Raw genomic sequence first — 20065 nt, forward strand, 5'->3', positions numbered from 1 at the left:
GTGAGTATGTGTGCATCATCTGTATATTTATGGTTTGTGATAAGGAGTCACATACAGTTACTGCATGGTTCTCACTTGGAAAAGCTTTGTCTCAGCAGAATTCTTTTGATATAGCACTGTTTTCCACCTGTGCAACTTGCTTTCTCAGAAATCTGTTACATCACAGTATATTTTAATTTCAAGCTTTGCCCCAAGCATAGCCATGCAGGCTTTAATTGAAAGTTACTCTGAATGAGACATGAAAGACAAAATCAGTTACCTGAATCCCACGTTAGAGTGCAATGCAGTATCCCAAGTCTCTTGGCACAAACGATACTGATTCATAGGATTGTGAAGAACCACTAGCAGAGAGTTATCTGGAGTATAATAAAAGGAATCAACACATCTGTATTCTTGGGATGCACTATGAAGAACCTGAAAAGGAAAGAAATAATGGTATGTCCTCCCTGCAGACAGTAGCATATGTACAGATGCTACACAGCACAGTTTTTAGCAAAAGGTGCTTCAAAATTTCACTCTTCTACAAAATGTATGCAGTGCTTGGATTCCAGCAATATGAAGTGTTCAGGCAGGTGGAAATTGAAACTCCATGTCTGTTCATACTGAGAAGAGGCAGTCACCATGCTCCACCTTCTGAGACTGACCATGAATGAAAAAGTTCAGCTAAGTAATAAACAGATAAATTTAAATATTAAATAAACAAATTTAAGTAATAAAGTATTTAAACATATAAACAGTAAATAAAAGCAGAACTGTCATACACCAGGTATAAAGAAACCAATTTACTTTTTTTCAAATCAGTTAATTTTACTTGGTATTCATTTTGCTATACTATGCTCTGCACATCCCTGAGATACACTGTGCTCTACATTATTCCAGGCTGTTCTGTACTGCCCCGTCGATGTTTACATTGTCTGCAGGCTGAAACTTATTTTATAGCTAGAAGAAAGTCTTCTTTTAAACTATTATTTTTACAGAACTATGCAACTGAAGTAAAACTGAAATAATTTCATATCAACAAATATTCTCTTTAAACATGAAAACCTTAATATCAGCTGATGGAAAAATTATGTTCAGATGTGACATGCAATATAAGGAAGTAAGTAAATATCCTTACAAAACGTTATTTTTTGTTGCAGTAAAATGTTATTTTCTGTTGCACTTATTTTCCACCAGTATCTTTTGACTAGATTCACTAATCATTGACAGTTCAGTTAGTATTAGCTGTTTATGTTGCATAAGAAGGAATTCCCCATGCACTGAAATGCACGACTGGACTTTAAATTTGTGATGTTAAAGTGCTGCTGAAAAAGTCCAAGCAGCCTTTCCTTCACCCATGTATAGCACATGTCAGGATCAAGTAAGAACTGCAGTAAATGATGCTCAAGGCAGCACAGGAACTAATGATCCTCTCCTCTCAACAGAATGCCTACTAACTTAAGCCATCTACACTTGAGCTTATCTTGCACATTTGTCGTTCTGTCTTTCTGCAAGATGAGTTTTAGTCTTTAGCTTGCAAGATTTCTATAAATGAAGCTTGTAGCCCTGAAAGTGTGAAGTACGATTACAATAATTTTCTATTTGTCCATAAAACATACGCTGCATAGGTATTTGCAAACTATGCTTTCACATACACTGCACTAACGAGGCCCATAACCACCAGGGAGGGTCACCCTTATGGGTGATCATTTTGTCTCACACACGTTTGGCTAAAAGACTCACTACCTAAAAGGACTGCTGCAGTTTGGCCAAACCAGGAAATAAAACTCATTGCAAGCTAAATTTCACACAAGAAACTGAAAAGCAGCTAAACAACAATGGGATTTGCTAATAATGTAAAAGGGATAAAACTGGATCACTTATCCAGCAAGGAAATACCCTGACTCTGTTACTAATTCTTTGCAGAGCATTCTGAGGGATAAAAGATCATCAGTTCACAGATACCTGAAGAAGAACATGGGGCTGAAAATGCTCAGAGAAACTCCAATCTGTCAAACAACGCCTCTGTGTTTTTTTTATTTCTTCTAAGTCTGGTCCTAGGCCGTAATTTTCCGGACTCACCTCAAAATACACCAAAACAAGGTAATGAATATCAACATTTCAGTGCCATTTGTATTAAATTAACAGTAATCTTGTTGCCTTAATAGACAGCATCCCATGTTGCATCACAGCCAATTGCATAATGCTGCACATGTGTAGACTCGTATGGCGCTATTTAAGAAAAAAGACAATTACTCCCAAAGGTTTTTTGTCTTGGTTTTTTTAATGGCAAACATAATCTAAATATTTTTATTATTAGGTTATATGTTTCTGAGTTCTGTAAGCAATTATGAATATTTAAACCTGTCCTATGAAATAATTTTGAAACTGCCATACTGTGCAGCATGCCAGGCAGGTGTTTCTGAAGATGCCAAACTACACAGTTTATTAGTGTGACACAGTTTGGCAATTTCTCTCAAACTTTCATGCTAGTATTTGACCCCCGGTATTCAGTGAAACCAGCATAGAATTGTCCTTAGTAGCTTCACCAAGACCCATCACCTTAGACTTAAAAAAAAAAATTAATTCATAGTGCTTAAGAGTTATGGGACTATTTGCCAAACATCACAAAAATAACATTTGCACGCAGCATTGCAAAGGAATCCCCAGTAACATGTCCTGGCACTGAACAGCGTCTTCTGTTGTCTCATGCTATAGAGCACAGTTTATTCCATTCCTCACATTTGCCATATCAGAAATAAGAAGATCCAATTCTTTGTTCAAAACAGGATCAGCCAGACCAACTTCTCCATCTTTGTTACTCGTTTCTGTATGTCCTGGAAATTGAAAGCAGAATTTTAAGAAGTGTTCCAGAAATTTCAGTCCTATACACTAAGGTCAGAGGGATGCAATTTCCTTAGCCTCCCTGATGAAACTGCCATCAGGTTGAAGATTCCTTTTCTGACACTAGTCCTATAAATATCTGATCAGCTCTGCTACACTTCTTTCCTAAAAGAGGACTTTAAAATCCAGGGACAACAAGTGCCAGACAATTAAATAATATATAAAAAAGAACATTTATAAGACCCACTCAGCTCTTCCTCTTTATCTGTCCTATGCTGGCCTTGCATGGTCAAAACCATTAAAAATACTCTATGCAGTGTCCTCCAGATTCATACATGAAGAAACATTTTTCTATGTATTGAGAAACAGTAAGAAGCGTTCCTTTGCACAGATGACATAAAAAAGAACGCAAAATCAACTGTTTTGATATTCTCACATATTTTGAAAAATGCAAATTTTAAACTTTAAATACATTGGATTTATAGAATTGTATAAGCTACTGACAGAATATTACTTCTGCTGAGGATCTGACCAATCGTTCCATTGTTACAATGGGCACCTGATATGAACAGGAGACTGGTATGAACATGGAGGCTTTAACTTCTATACTCTCACTATTTTTTGACATAATTTCCTTTTAACAGGATTCTTTATGCCCTAATTCAGGGTAGAGACCACTAATATTTGGTTAAAATTCACACATACAAGAAAAATACTCTTTCTGGGAGAAAATACTCCAGAAAGTATTTGTTTATAAGTGGTTTACAACCAGCTCACCTTCCAGACGTATACTTTAGGCTCTGCTTCTCTACAATATTAGACCTGTTTATTGACTGCCTTAGATTTAAGAAATCTGAAAGCAAGTGTTTTCTCTTCCTGGTATTTGCTTTTCTGCTGTGGAAGTGTTGACATGTTGGAGGCTTTGTTTTAACTGCAAAATTTAGCATTGTGACTAGCATAAAATAAACTAACACCCAAAAAAGGTTCCCAAAATTCAGAAGAGAGGAAGATAAGCAGGATTTCATTTTTGTCTGCTCCAGCCTTCTAAGGAAAGGATCCCATCTAAGCTGGTTGCCTAGACATCTGTATTAAGAAAGCAGGGGCAACATCATGAACCTAAAGGTATAGCTGTTTAAACTGACCTAATTTCTACTTTTCTTGTATCCCAGAAAAATAATCCCTTGCTTTTAACGTTGCCTCTTGGCCAACACTGCTCCTTTATTCAGGCCAACTCCTCATTATGTTAGAATCTGCAGGAGAAAACGTAGAACTTTCAGAAAACTGACTCTGCATTGCTTACTAGAGGTGTCCTCCATCTCTGTCCTTGCTCTTTAAAATGTTTCCATCCTAATATGAATGAGAAAGTTATAAAGGCTCAAAAGCCACACAGTAAGCTGCTAAAATTGCACTGACTAGAAATGAAGTGAGAGAAGCTGATGAAGTTGAAACATAGCTCACACATTCTTTATGATTTTAACTTGAGGGTCTTCACATATTTCTGGCCAAATACAGAGAGAGTCTAACATGACGATGAAAACTGTATGTTTAAACTTCTACCTTATGACATCAGTTCTACCATGCTAGCCTTATTCTGATTTCTTTTCATTGGCCTTGCTTTCTTCAACACCTAACAGATATGTTCCTCTTTTGCCACTACTTCTGAATTTGGCCCAAAATTTTGACTGTCAAAACTCTATGCTGGATTAACCTGTACATGAAAGAAGAGGGAAGCTTGGAAAAAAAAATAAATTAAAAGGCAAAGGTGTGCATGCATATGTAATTACAGTGTATAGCACACCTTTTTTTTTTAATTTTCAACTTTTTATATCACCTTCTAGAGTCCTCATGTGTAAGTTATATATTCTCTGCATTTCCTAATACCAATTCACTAGTAATCATCTAATTAACCTCATACATCACTTTTGATTTCACTCTGTGGTTGCTACTGACTTTGTGAAGATTCAACTGCCATCATAACTCACAAATGCCTGTACTCAGAAAGGTATTTAACAACGTCTTCAGTATTTTATGTCTATAAAATATATTTGATGTGATACGCAACAAAACAGTTTTCTAGTACATATTTTTCTACAGGTACCATTTTAAAGAGTTGCTTAAATAAACTCTTAATGTTGTCCTACAAAATAGCTGGCCTTTGTCTTTATCTAGTATTCCTGCATAGATGCTCCATGTAAAGACTACATAATAGTTGAAAATTTGATGATTTGTACAAGGAAGAAAAAGCCATGTGATTGCAAATGATATGGTAAAATAAATAGTGGATTCAAACTCTTCAGGAGTAATGTAAACAGAGAGGTTTTTACCAGAGCCTCTTGCAGATTTCCCATTAAGCTTCTTTTCCATAAGGAAGAGTTGTCTCAGCTGTCTTGCAAACTCGGCTGGATTATCCCAAGGGATACAATACACTTCAGAATCACCTCCAACCACAGATCCAGAGCTCTCCAGGAGACCAGAGTCACTCAGCCCAGTCAGACTCAGGCTTTCAAAAGTAAACACTCTGAAGGCTCTTTCTACTTCAGCCCAACTCAGAAGTTCTATGAAAGAATTACAGTCATTAACTGAAAACGTCCTTATGGCTCAGCAGAAGATAAATAGAAGACTATGTAAGTGTATTGTTCTTGGCAACTCTGCAAAAGCCAACAACAATTTCCTTAATGGTATTGGATCAAATTATGTGAGCTACATTTTACACTGTATTCAAAGTTGAATGCTTCCAAATTGCAAAATGATATGCCTAACTATTATCCATCTTAAACGAAGTGCTTCCTACATCTGAATAACTCCTGGATCATTAACTTTTATATAAATTATGTTGATTTTAAAATACTGAGTAGACTTCATCAAACCAGTTAACTACTAGTTATTTTCAGTTCATGAAAAGGCTTCCATTATCATAAACTTTTTTATTATCTGTAGCTTCTCCAACCAAGTACCAAATGTTTTTTTCCCTTCAGAACAAACCTTGACACATAATTTACACAGAAGGATGCAAGATGCAAAGGCAATAATAAATCCTATTTATGGTTGTATGCATTGGTGTCCATATAACAATGATCATCATGAGAAGGACTGAATTTTAAGACAGCTAGTTCAGTGCCCAAATCATACAAAGAGTACCTTCAGTCTGAAATGATTTCTCTTTACAGTACTTAAGCACCCAAGCATATCACACATCTTGAAAATGGTGGATATCTCATCTCCTGTTCAAATCAATCACCTTCTTGATAAAAGTGAAGACATTGCTAGCTAAGTTAACAGCTGGGAGAGTTTGGCAGTATAGTATGGTCCAGTGAAGACCACTACATTTGATATCCATCAGCTGGAATGCTATAGCAATACAGAATATCTTAATAGCTTAGTGTCCAAAATGAACGTACCAACAACTAGACACAATGCAGTGAGTGTAAATTAATCTAGCGCAAGGGATTTCAGGACTGAATAGCTGGGAAAGTACCTTCAAATCCTGTGCCTTATACAATGGCATAAACGTAACCAAAGGGGTTTAGATATTTATATTTCTTAGTAGTCTAGAGTAAACTTTCGAAACTAACCAAGGGTATTTATGTAGTCTTTGGGATTGTTTCACAGTGTATGTCATGCGGTATGCACATTCCAAGGAAAGGTAACTGCAGAAGTGATTATGGTTGAAGAAGCGAACATATTGGTTTGACAAAGGGACTATTGTAGAAGCCACTCATTATTAACACCAAAAGCTTATATAGAATACATTCTGAAAGCCATTTATTGTCCAATAATAATCTTCTACCCAAGATGCACTTGGTCCTCCATCAAAAGAGTGTTGGTAAATAAATATACAGTTTACGTCAGCATCTCCCAGAATGCATTCTACATCCTAGGATCAAATTAGCAATTTATACCACTTTTTTTTTCTCCCTCAGATTTCATAAGCATTTGCATGTTTGTGAATATAAATAAATAAATGAGTTCTAACATACTTCCAGCTCTCAGTCATGCAATAGTTAATACTCATATAGCCCTTCCCATTAGCCATGAAACTGAGGTCTAAAGTTAACCCTAATTTGTATAGTAGGCTAAGGTATAAGCAAGAATGTGAAAGTGGGAAATTCTCCAAAAAGGTTTTAGGCAGCTAAAAAAACTTGTCCCAAAATTCCTGCTATTTAATAGGGTCATCAACCAGAAGAAAAAAAAGGAATTTATATCAATGAAAAAGAAAATCACTTTACCACTGGTACAATAATGCATGAGCTCATGAACTCTGGCCAAGCGTTTAGTGTTATTTTCAGTTGAAGGAAGGGTGAAATGGGTAAGTTCTGTAAGAGGCAGTTTATCCATCATATCATGTTCAATCCTTTCTGGATTTAAGTTCTCATGGACCTGGAACAAAAACCAAAATACCAGAGTTAAAATAAACTTTCACACCAGTGGATTTACAAAAATTATGTTTGAATAAAGAAGTCTTTTTATAGCAAAAGGCATAAGCATGTGCTTAAGTCAGCTGGACACAGGCTTAAACCTGAGTATGTCCTCACAGTGTGCTTTTGAATCACGGTGTCAGATATTTCAGGCAGAAAAGATGAGATAAGTAATAGAATAACAGACAGCATAATAACAGATGCTTGTTAGAAGATCTTTGCTTGTGCTAGTTAGACTCAAAAATTCTGCAATACAGAAACACGCACTGATCTATTCAGACAGGCAGCAAGTACCCGCCTCTTATCTTTCAGCTCGTCCGTGCTGCTTCTCATAGTAATGCAGTCTGTAAACTCATTGATCAGTCTGTGACAGCAGCATCCCTATGTATTTCAGGATTTATCTTTTGAGGGTTATTGGTATCTTCCAACTTTGCTCTTTTTAGTATTGCGCACTCACAGTACCTTTTTCTTGGACTGTATCTGGCAAAACCTTTTCCTCTGTCCACTCCTCAAACATTGTGTTATATCCTGAGTTTCCTCTTCAGCAAGTACATTATATACATCAAGCACACGCCTGCCAAGAGCACCTCTCTTGATGATGACTCATTCCTGCCTTCTGATTGAATACCTCCAGTCTGTCAAGCTTGAGTTGTTTCTGAGTACCATTTTAATCAATGGTTGTCAAAGTATTCCACAGACCATTTGTAATCCATGAAGCCAGGCGGAAACACCTTAGCTGTGAAATCTAGAACTGTATTATTACTTGTATTACCTTCAGAGTATTTTCAGAGTTCAACAGTTAAGCTACACCTTGGCTTTCGAGAAACTTGAGAAATTCACAGTGTTTTTTTGGTTCAGAAAGTCTGGGAACTGTTACTTTGCAATAATCCCAAACTTTGCAGTCTCTGAACCTTTCTGCCTTTGTTACAATTTGGCAATGTCTTGGTTATACACTATGCTCCAACTATTTAGCCAACCTGAATATGCTTCTTGTGTTCACTAACCACCTCTATATTTTTTCTTATACTTCTCTGCATCTTAGTATTTAATCCAGTCTAAATGCTAAATCACCATTATCAAGTTAGTAACTCATTTGCTGTAGTTTCATCAGTGTTTGACTACAGTAAGACAATAGAGTTCTGTAATATTTCTCATCTGTGCCAAAGGCTAAACATTCTCATTAATACTGCAAACAGATCACTGAAATCAATATAATGCTCTATATTTGTGATGTGTCTTGTATCAGTAGCGCTAACTCATTGCTTCTTAAGCAGACTAAACATCTGTTAGTGTGTCTGTCTCAATAGGAAAACTCTAGGCTATATCATCCTGCTTTGTAAAAACACCACTCCATCCTTTCTAGTGCATTGAGTATTCACTGCCTGTGGGCTTTAGAACTGTTTATGTTGATAGGTAGCACTATACCTTCAGCAGGTGCAACCGTTGAGTCAGGGTATCATGGTAGTTAAACAACAGAGGATACGTGGGGATGACAGTCTTTTTTTCACTGTATTTAGGAGAAAAGTACTCATATAGATTCTGTTAAAAAAGAAAGATGTATTAAACACCAATAATCAGATTTATTTTTCATTTTAGGAAATGAACAAAAGACAACACACACCTTTTTTTCACTCTCAGACAGTGAAAGAGAAGGAATGACAGAGGCTATATGATCTGCAATGGTATGATGTAGCCCATCTGCTCGAGCCTCTGGTACCACCAGACTAGGCGGTGTAAGGTCTTCTTCACTTGCAATAACCTGGCAAAAAGGTCATATGTTAGCTTCATTACAGTATATCTACTGTTTTACTTCATTAAAACTACCAAGCAGATCCTGCTACAAGCTAAACACACATCCATAAATACTGTCAGGAAAGAAAACCATAATTTTTTTCTACAAGTAGCAAAAATGCAATTCTCCGTGTTAGTTCCTGCCCAAAACAAAGATAATGGAAAACAAAATTCAATGTTTTCTCCTATTATTCACTTTTGGAAGGATGAGAAGAAAAATATTTCCAACTTCAAATGTTATGAATTGTTAATGAACACATAATAAAAAACTGATTACATATCAGGTGCTGGACCTTATTTTGAGTATTTTTGCCTGAGTCTATTTTCAGACTAAATTGAAAAAATTTTTAAAATAACATAGTTCTGAAATTTTATTTGTAAAAGAAGGAGGATTTCCAAATCATACTGTGGGTCTCTGCTAACTCAGAAATTATCCCTGAACTCAACAGAAGTCAGATCTGTCTAGCACTAGCATCTGTATATGCCACTTTTGTCAGGCTTGCTGTAAGACCTTTGTACTGAGTAAAACAGTAAAAGTTCAGTATCAATAACATTGTTGCATAACATAAAAATTTGTTATTGATTCAGCTAAGAAATGACACCTTTTTCTTCATTTGATTATATCAGATCTGTAGTCTTGAAAAAATAATTTTGGAATATCACTGTACATGCAGGGTAAGCGCACAATACGAAAGAAAAACAAAGATACTACTTCTGACTTGTGATTCTTCTGTATTGAACCTCCTTGGTCAGTGCCTCCATGCACAGTCTCTTATTTTCGGCTGAAACAGTTGGATTTACTGATCTTTGATCAAATCATTATACTAGGTCTAAGCCGAATTAGCTACAAATTATAAAGAGAATATTCCCACCTGTTCCAACATGCAGTTCAGCAGTAACGGTACAGACAAGTATTCCTCAGGAATCTGACTCAGCAAGTCATTGTAATACCTCATGTCCACAGAAGTAGCCAAAAAAGAAGTTTCCTCCTCTATTGTAATAAGAGATAAAACACTAAGATCGATTTCTTCAGAAATGACAATTTATATTACCAACCAGTTCAACCTTCAGACAATTTTTCTTAAAAAATACTAACAGTCCATTACCATAGAGCTCTTAAGTCTGACTGTGACTAGGAACAGACAAAGTGATTTTCTAGAGAACTTAGTTATCACCACTGCAGTTTCCAGACTTTCACAATGTATTCATCAAGAAACTACTCTCACAACATCAAATCACATCTTCATCTTACTGTGCAAACAATTTCAAGGATTTGCGTTGTCAGATGAATGGATGGTACGACAGAATGAACAGCTACAGATGAGTGCTTTAATCCTTTAGACATACCCTGTGACAAAACCACTGTTGGCAGAATTTCTTCTGGTTGACCTTTTTTCTTTGAAGGTGTAATCTGTGATGCTGGTTGTACCTAAAGGAACAAAAACAAAGATAAAAAAACCCTCAGAAACAGTGGAACAAATGAGGATAGCACATAATAGGCAGGAGAAACTAATTTCATTTAGCTTTGTTTCCTTACCCTAGACTAGATGCTAAACTTTTAAATGGCAGGTATTAGGGGAGGGAAATTCCACCTAACTCTGAATGGAACAAGACATTGAGAATGTAGTTTTATGAATGCTTTAAATGAGCATTCAGTATTACTGCTACAGATGGAGTAAGCCCATTTTTTCCCTGCCACTAGTAGATGTCCTAATAAACCATTTTCTTCGGCCCACTTAAGCTTTTCTCCGCCATGAACAAAATAAAGAAACTGATCTTGCACAGAACTAATAATCTTTTTTTGATAGTTCACAGATCTGCAACAAGAGATAGTAGCTCTGTGCAGGCATATTGACTTTTCAGACACAAGAAGGTGTCATCAGAAGCTGTTTAAGGAATTTTTACACCTATGATACTTTATGCCTGTACGATCCTTCAAATTTTCATTTTCGTGTTTCCGCAGTGCTTGGCTATTTTTTTTTCCATTTTTGAGGTTTTAAATGCTGAAGACAAAAATCCCATTTTCACTAGAAAATTACACATGGAATGATGGTCCAAGGTGAATTTTTGAGTTCAGAATTAAAGACAGGCAATTCTAGCCTATAACTAGTTATTCTCTACAAGAAGAGAAGGAACCTTGCCTCAGTAACAGGTGGTTGTGTCGATTTGCTCTCTGATAATGCAGGTACATTAATAAACTTGGTGTTTTCCAAGTAGTTACAATGCTGTCTTCTCCAGTCCAGGCAGTCATACATTAAACAAGCAATGCTTTCAAACAGTGCAGTGCCAAATGCAAGCTATGACAGAAAATTAGATACAAATGATGAAGTTCGCATACAAAAGTGTCATGTAACTTAGCAACATGAGTCATTAGCTCTCTAACCAGAAGATCTCAACCATTTAAAAATCTTCCAAGGGATTTTTTCTCCACTAATTCAAAATGTGTTATAAAGTTGTTCTAAGAAAACAAGGCCTCCTCAATTTTATTAGCCTGAACACTGCCACACCACAGTACAGAGTATTGCCTAACTGCTTTAGTTGTTCTAAAGTCTAACCTGTCTTAACAGTAACCGCTCAAAGTGTTCTCCTGAAACCAGAATTTAGGTTAGTTTTTTGGCTGGGAAGGAATCGGAGAGGTAACTTAAAATAATTATTTTACATCATATGTTCATGTTTCTACTGGTGATCAACCTGCAGTATATTTGCAAGGTCAACAACTCTCCTACCCTAGAAGGACAAAAAAATAAAAAATAAAAACCCAGCCAAGTAATCAATGTAATCTCATGTTATTTCCTTTCCTTCTGTTGCCCTTTTAAAACAAACAAAGCATGAAGAACTGAACTCTGAATTCCATAGCTGTGCAAGCAAAGGAATGTCAGCGTACCTACTGAATCACAGACTTATATAATCGTTAAGGTTGGAAAAGACCTCTAAGATCATCAAGTCCAACCGTCAACCAAATACCACCATGTCTAGTAAACCATGTCCTGAAGTACTATATGTACACATTTTTTGAACACCTCCAGGGATGGGGAATCCACCACCCCTGTCCAAAAGGAGAGTGCCAGATCTGCAAAAGTCTGGCAAGGAAAGAGTCAAGGTCCTTGAGGTGATGTACTGTGGTTTTCACCAAAGCTTGGGAGGAATAAAAAGAATAGCAACTGCTTTCTAAATGTGAAAAGTTTTTGTACAAATACCAAAACCCTATCTGAGACCACATGCCACACTCAAGTTTCAGTGGCTTTAATGGATGTATTCTTGCTCTGTACATCCTAGAAATTGTGGAAAAGACAAAACTATTATAATTTTTAGACAATATCTGTCAAGAGCCCTTTTCTGATCAATTCTTTCACTTTTGTGAAAGTAGAAGTCTCTTGTATTAAAAGTTTGCCTCTAAGAGGTGGCTATCAACATTTGATGTCTCAATTTTAAGTTTCCAAAATTAAACTCAGTGAAGAAGCACAAATGTCATTAAGCACTAAATATATTAACTGACCTTTAAGAAGAATTAAGCATCTACTTTCTTCAACTCAGACCCTGTTTATGGCATTTCAAACAAGTACCCCGAATCACTGATCAGTTACAGAATACTTGTCTCAGTTTTCACAACTTTTAAAGATTGGATGAGATACTTGGGAGAGAATTTCTATTTGTGAAAACAGAATTCTCAGAGTTAATATACTTGCACCTTTATTTTTGCAACTCAATACTCTTCTGAAGAATGGGTTAGTATAAAAACCTTCCATTCATGTATTACTGGCAAGGTATCACTAGAGCACATGAGTGTTTTGAATGCACAATCTTTTAAACAAAACACGACTTTTTAAAACACGACTTTTTATGAAAGTACAAGTAACAAAACTTAGCACTATCCAATGGGACACATGTAAAGTTTAGTACAATTTGCTTGTTCTCTGCTCTTCTCAGGACAGACACAGATGTTTGTCAGAAGTTTTCTGAGTCTAACCATTAGTGACTTATGAACAAATAAAAGTATTTTTGAAAGTATTTTCCTTTCTAAAGATCTGAAATGTGAAAGTGGAGACTACTTGCTGTACGTAATACTCTATCAGTGTCTAACAACTTGTCACAAGAGTTTTCCTTCTGTACATCTTGGACTTCAGAGACGCAGCAAGCTAGGACTCCGAGACTCTGCAGCAAGTCCACCAGAACAGACTTACTCTATCCACCTATGATTTCACAACTTACATTCTTCCCATCTGTTTCTTCAAAAACTTACAAATGTTCCTACTTCTTTAGGGCTTTGCTGAATTATGAGATACAGAAGAATGTGAAATTGCAACTACAATCTGCTGGAACGCTTTCAGTGACAGATCATTTTTCTTTTATTTCAGCTATAATATAGCTGTTCACAGGATATTCACAAGCAGCAAGAGTCCCCTATGAGATTTGATTATGGGGAAGACATACAAGATAAAAAACTTCTTACCCAAAATGGGCTTCATATTTTAAGATTAGATCAAGAGTATAACGATAAGTAATGTTGTAAGTAGCAAGCCTACACATTTCCACAATTAAGGCATTTTTAGCAAATGCCTTGGAAACCACTGTGGACTCTATTCTGATCCCTTCAGGATCAAGGGTACTTCCTAGCTCACCAGACTTTTTAAATACAGGATTTAATGTACTGTAAATAACTGTTAGGAGGATGTAGTCTGTCCTTTAACCCTAACAATACAGACCACAAATAAAGTAGGTTCAATTACAGCATGTTGCTTTATTTTGCTTTAGCAGTTTGTATTTTTTACTGCTGCCATCGTAGATTGAAAAATACCGGACCCTTTTACCTCACCATATCTAAGAAGCTAGGATGGAAAAAATTTCTAGTGGTTCACTTTCTCGTGCAGTGCCTGGTAGTAGTCCTGACTCAGCAGGCTATAATGAGTAATAAGCCAGAACCATATTTTGGGTTCGACAAAAAGAAGCAGTACTGGGTATGCTAAAACAACATCTTCTATCAAAAAGCATTCTTGCGTTCATTTTAATTTGTTCTCATGTGACTATTCTGAGATACAGTAAGTAGACCTGCTGTCTTACTTACTTCCCCAGTTCAAGAAAGATGAAGAGCTACTGGAGAGAGTCCAGTGGAGGGCTACAAGGATGATGAGGGGACTGGAACATCTCCCCTACGAGGAGAGGCTGAGGGAGCTGGGCTTGTTCAGCCTGAAGAAGAGAAGGCTGCGAGGGGACCTAATAAATGCTTATAAATATCTGAAGGGTGGGTGTCAGGAGGATGGGGCCATGCTCTTTTCAGTGGTGCCCAGTGACAGGACAAGGGGCAATGGGCACAAACTGAGGCACAGGAAGTTCCGTCTGAACATGAGGAAGAACTTCTTCCCTCTGAGGGTGATGGAGCACTGGAACAGGCTGCCCAGGGAGGTGGTGGAGTCTCCTTCTCTGGAGATATTCAAGACCCGCCTGGACAAGGTCCTGTGCAGTCTGCTGTAGGTGACCCTGCTTCGGCAGGAGGGTTGGACTAGATGACCCACAGAGGTCCCTTCCAACCCCTACCATTCCGTGATTCTGTGATTCTGTGTTATGAAGACAAAAATGTAATTCTTATGTTATTTCATACAGACATCTGACTCTTTAATGAGATCCAAGTTGGGTCTAGGTAAAGATGATAAATAAATTTAATACCTCAAACTGTTTTAAAACTCTGCTGTGTGGCCTACAGTATTAAGAAAGTCCAGTTTAGGTATTTTTATTCAAAGAACTCCTCGTTAATACATGCTGGATAAACTTGTTGGATACATAGGAAATAAGTTTTATTTGATATTACAAATATACTAACTACTCTGGTTCTTTTTCATAGAAGACTAAGCTAAAATTCCTGTCATTTCTAGATTGGTCTTAAATGTTACAAACCCCAAAGCACGCCCTGCGTGGTGAAAGCAGAATCTACTGACCAGCATTTCTCTGTCAGACCAATTAGAGGGAAAGGCGTTCTCCTTAACTAGGTGATGAAGTCTGGCAACATCAAAGAGACTTGATCCATGCTTGCCACTGTTCAGAACTGGCTCCAGGTACTTCCAAAATGTTTCCAGGTCTTTGATAGCTTCATCTTTCTTTCTTTTCTCTGCTTCTACAACTAAAATTTATAAGTATTAGATAAATCATGGTACAATGTCTCCCTTTTACACAAAGTACAAATCATATACTAGTCTTCCACAAGTACTGTTAAAATATTCCCATCCTCAGAGTTTCAGCAAACACCTGACACCCAACTTTGGGATTAAAAAATTCCAGGAAGATAAATTCTCAGTAAAACATGGCAGTTCTTTCAGAAAAAATAAAGAAAAAAACCAAAATCACACCCCAACGTCTCCCCCTCAAAATTAAACAACAGCAGTGAATGTTTGAAACCTAGGAAATGTAAAAATCCCAGGCGGCACTTTTCCAAAGCTGCCAGCAGATACCTTGGTGAACCTTTCTTTAAGCATAGGGTAAGCAAGCCTTATTATCACAATTTTATTTGGGTGGAAATTGGGGCAAAGGGAGATTAAGGTACAGCATGACTATAAATAATGAGCCTAGAAGTTGTATGGTTTCCATTTTTACTGCACAGTAATGATCAATTTTCAAAGATGCTCTAGCTACAGCAAAAAAAAAAAAAATTCTCCCAATGCTAACCTTACAATCACACTCTGGAATGTAAGCTCAACCATACTTTTTATGGCCTAATTTAAGAGACGCTAGGACACTAAACCCGCAGTGACTTGCTTTCATTTAGACTTACAGGTGCTCAGCACTTCTAAAACTTAAGTATGAAGGCCAAATACCTCACTTGTATAATTTCAGTGGCCCCACGTGTTTAAAACAAAACAACCCAGTGAGGCTGTGGACTCTTTGAAAAATGCTGATCTCCTTAAGGTTTTCCAAGTTATATATGCCTCCTGGAGCAGCCACCAGAAATGTTTGCCAATTAACTTATAAAATGGTTTTATCATGATTTGGAAGATACGTCCCACTAAGTAACTCTAGAAACTGGGTAGAAGACCTGTGTCCTGGGTTTGGCCAGGACAGGGTTAATTTTCACCAGAATCCAGGAAGGGGCACTGCCAGGGGGGCTGACCCAACCCCAACCTGGCCAAACAGAGACAGGTATTCCATACCATGTGCCGTCATGCTGGGTTCCGGTGGCGGGGAGCAGCGTGGCGGGAACTCACTCACCGCTCGGGAGCGTGCGGCGCCGGTGCGGTGCGAGAGAGCGGTTCTGTTCTGCGGGTTTGTTTTGTATATTCCCCTTTTCTATATCGTTGTTGTTACTGTTCCCTTTGGTTGCTGTTCTGTTAAACTGCCCTTATCCCGACCCACCGGTTTCTGCCTGTTTCTTTCCATTCTCCTCCGTACCCCGGCGGGGGGAGGGGCGGCCGCGTGGTGCTTTTGTTGCCGGCTGCAGCCAAAACCAGAACATTAATTTGGCGCCCAGCGTGGGGCGGGGATAACGGCAGGGCTGAGCAGCGGGTGTTAAAACAGCTTTCTTAGATTTTGTTATAATTTGTTGTATGTATTTACTGTGTTAGTTAAACGGTCTCCGGTAAAAAATGTTGCTGACTTTGATCAGATGGCTCTGGTATTTGAATCCTTATTTGCAGTATGTATTCCATGCCGTGCTGTTCATCATTGCTGGGAGAAAGATCAGGATGATAATTTTGCTGTACTGTACGATATCGACTTATGATAACATCACTGTGCATGAAATTAGGCTTGTACTTGCATGCGGCACTGCGGTCATTTCCGTACCTCGGATCCTATGTCTTAGAATTTGTTAATAATCAAACCCAATCTGTGGGGAAAACCAAAGGAGATACCTTCCCCCATTCTTTCTCCCCCTCCTCTTTCCCTCAGGCTGGTCCTAACAGCTTTTGAGAATTTCGAGTACCTGTGGGATGTTCAGGCCAGCACTCTCCTTTTGTTCTGCCTCCTGAATGGGTTTTGGGTCTTGTTTAAGGTTAAACAAGTAGTTAAGAACATCATGCAGAGACCTGCCCCGGGGCTGGATAGCTGTGAGTGGCTTCGTGTGTGGGACAGCACGGGTAGATGTCTAGGGCAGTGGGCACCCCGGTGTGTTTTAAACTCACCCCTGAAGAAATACAGAATCCGGACAATCTAGTAAAACATCTGCAAAAAGTGTGCTGCCACCTTGGGAACTCCAGAGAGACACAGATCACCGCTACGTGCTGGGGTCTGGCCCACGCCTACCGAGCCCTGTTCAACCTGATTCAGTGCTCTAAAGGGGAAAGGGGGGGAAACGAAGCAGCAGGCACTGCGGCTGGCGCTGCCCCCCCAGCCGGCCCTGCAGCCCCTCCAGCCCAGCAGGCAGTCCCAGCCCCGCAACTGGCACCGCCGCTGCCACAGCTGCAGGGTCTGCCTCGATTTCCCAGGCGGGCACAGCAGCAGCCCCAGGTCCAGCCACAGGCACAGTGACTGAGCCCAATGACCAACCTGTGCCGGTAGCAGTCGCCCCCGTAAAACTAAAGAAAGACACAAAGAGAGCAGATCGCTCCGGGAGGGATGACGATGAGCCAGGGTCATCGCGGGAAATAGAGACAGAGATCATCACCCGGTCCCTGTCCCTGGGCGAGCTGCGAGACATGCGGAAAGATTTCAGCTGCCACCCTGGCGAGCACATTGCCACCGGGCTGCTGCGGTGCTGGGATAACGGGGCCAGCAGCTTGGAATTAGAGGGCAAGGAAGCCAAGCAGCTGGGATCCCTGGCCAGGGATGGGGGCATTGACAAGGCCATTGGGAAGAAGGAACAAGTCCTCAGCCTCTGGAGGAGACTTCTGTCAGGCGTGAGGGAGAGGTACCCCTTCAGTGACGATTTTGTATGCTATCCTGGCAAGTGGACCAATATGGAAAGGGGTACTCAGTACCTGAGGGAATTAGCTGTGCGGGAGCTGGTTTACTATGAACCAGACGATGACCAGTTACCCACAGACCCAGATGAAGTCCAGTGCTCACAATCCATGTGGAGGAAGTTTGTGTGGAGCACACCCTCCTCATATGCCAACTCACTGGCAGTAGTAGACTGGAAAGGTAAAGAGGCACCAACAGTGGATGAGGTGACAGTCAGACTCCAGCAATATGAAGAAAGTCTCTCTTCCTCCCTTGTTTCGGCCGTGGAGAAATTGTCCCAGAAGGTCCAGCGACTCGAACAGAGTATTTCCTACTCCCCACCTGTACGGGCCAGTGTCTCAGCTATTAGGGGCAAGCATTTCTCTGCTCAGGAGAGGGAATACAGAGGCTACACACCACGGGGCACCCTGTGGTTTTACCTGCGTGACCACGGAGAGGACATGAGGAAGTGGGATGGAAAACCCACCTCAAGTCTAGAGGAACGAGTGCGTGAGTTGCAAGGTAAAACAATCACCAAAGGGGATTCTGTTAGGAAAAATGCTGCTCCAGTTTCCAGCAGCCAGCTCTCCAGACCAGGAAGACAGTTTGATCTTGATTCCGATCCTCTGAAGGGGACCTCCAAGTCATTTTTACAGCAGGTGAGCAGCAAATTCTCTGACCAGGATTAGAGGGGCCCTGCCTCCAGCCAGGTGGAGAAAAGGGACAACCGTGTCTATTGGACGGTGTGGATTCGGTGGCCTGGCACGTCAGATTCACAAGAGTATAAAGCTCTAGTGGACACTGACGCACAGTGTACTTTAATGCCATCAGAGTTCAAAGGGTCAGAGTCCATTTGCATTTCGGGAGTGACAGGGTGGTCCCAAGAGGTGAGTGTATTGGAGGCTGAATTGAGCCTCACTGGGCAGGACTGGCAGAAGCACCCCACTGTAACTGGCCCCGAGGCTCCATGCATCCTTGGGACAGACTATCTTAGGAGAGGGTATTTCAAGGACCCAAGGGGGTATCGGTGGGCTTTTGGCATAGCTGCTGTGGAGACGGAAGAAATTAAACAGCTGTCCATTTTGCCTGGTCTCTCGGAGGATCCTTCCGTTGTGGGGTTGCTGAGGGTTGAAGAACAACAGGTGCCAATCGAGACCACAACGGTGCACCGGTGACAGTATCGTACCAACCGAGACTCCCTTCTCCCCATTCATCAGCTGATCCGCCAGCTGGAGAGTCAAGGAGTGATCAGCAAAACTCGCTCACCCTTTAATAGTCCCACATGGCCAGTGAGAAAATCTACTGGAGAGTGGAGACTGACAATAGACTACCATGGCCTGAATGAAGTCACACCACCGCTGAGTGCTGCCGTGCCAGACATGCTAGAACTTCAATATCAGCTGGAGTCAAAGGCAGCCAAGTGGTACGCTACAATTGACATCGCTAACGCATTCTTCTCCATCCCTTTGGCAGCAGAGTGCAGGCCACAGTTTGCTTTCACCTGGAGGGGCATCCAGTACACCTGGAATCGACTGCCCCAGGGGTGGAAACACAGTCCCACCATTTGCCATGGACTAATCCAGACTGCACTGGAAAAGCGTGAAGGTCCAGAACATCTGCAGTACATCGATGACATCATTGTATGGGGCGACACAGCAGAGGAAGTTTTTGAGAAAGGGGAGAAAATAGTTCAGATCCTTCTGAAAGCTGGTTTCGCCATTAAGCGGAGTAAAGTCAAGGGACCTGCGCAAGAGATCCAGTTTTTGGGAATAAAATGGCAGGATGGGCGCCGTCAAATCCCAATGGATGTCATCAACAAAATAGCAGCTATGTCTCCACCAACCAGCAAAAAGGAAGCACAGGCCTTGTTAGGTGTTGTGGATTTTTGGAGGATGCACATCCCAAATTACAGCCAGGTTGTAAGTCCTCTGTACCACGTGACCCGGAAGAAGAATGATTTTGAATGGTGCCCTGAGCAACCACAGGCATTTGAACAGATTAAACGGGAGATAGTTCATGCTGTAGCCCTTGGTCCAGTCCGGTCAGGGCAAGATGTTAGAAACGTGCTCTACACCGCAGCTGTGGAGAATGGCCCAACCTGGAGTCTCTGGCAGAAAGCACCAGGGGAGACTCGAGGTCGACCCCTGGGGTTCTGGAGCCGGGGATACAAAGGA

General features: G+C 40.0%; 1 protein-coding gene across 5 annotated transcripts in view; it reads right to left on the reverse strand.

The window, feature by feature from the left end:
* Window positions 1–20065, reverse strand: part of SPAG17 (sperm associated antigen 17) — a 125866-nt gene that overhangs the window by 66524 nt on the left and 39277 nt on the right. For all 5 annotated transcript variants that reach the window (XM_075437750.1, XM_075437771.1, XM_075437742.1 and 2 more), the window contains 11 exons: window positions 14960–15141; window positions 11171–11326; window positions 10377–10458; window positions 9902–10020; window positions 8860–8997; window positions 8664–8777; window positions 7050–7200; window positions 5148–5378; window positions 2722–2816; window positions 1945–2061; window positions 260–414 (listed from right to left, as the gene is read on the reverse strand). In XM_075437750.1, coding sequence (XP_075293865.1) covers window positions 260–414; window positions 1945–2061; window positions 2722–2816; window positions 5148–5378; window positions 7050–7200; window positions 8664–8777; window positions 8860–8997; window positions 9902–10020; window positions 10377–10458; window positions 11171–11326; window positions 14960–15141 — 1540 coding nt within the window. The remainder of the gene's footprint in view (window positions 1–259; window positions 415–1944; window positions 2062–2721; window positions 2817–5147; window positions 5379–7049; window positions 7201–8663; window positions 8778–8859; window positions 8998–9901; window positions 10021–10376; window positions 10459–11170; window positions 11327–14959; window positions 15142–20065) is intronic.

Source organism: Opisthocomus hoazin, chromosome 1, assembly GCF_030867145.1.
Source record: "Opisthocomus hoazin isolate bOpiHoa1 chromosome 1, bOpiHoa1.hap1, whole genome shotgun sequence".
NCBI lineage: Eukaryota > Metazoa > Chordata > Aves > Opisthocomiformes > Opisthocomidae > Opisthocomus > Opisthocomus hoazin.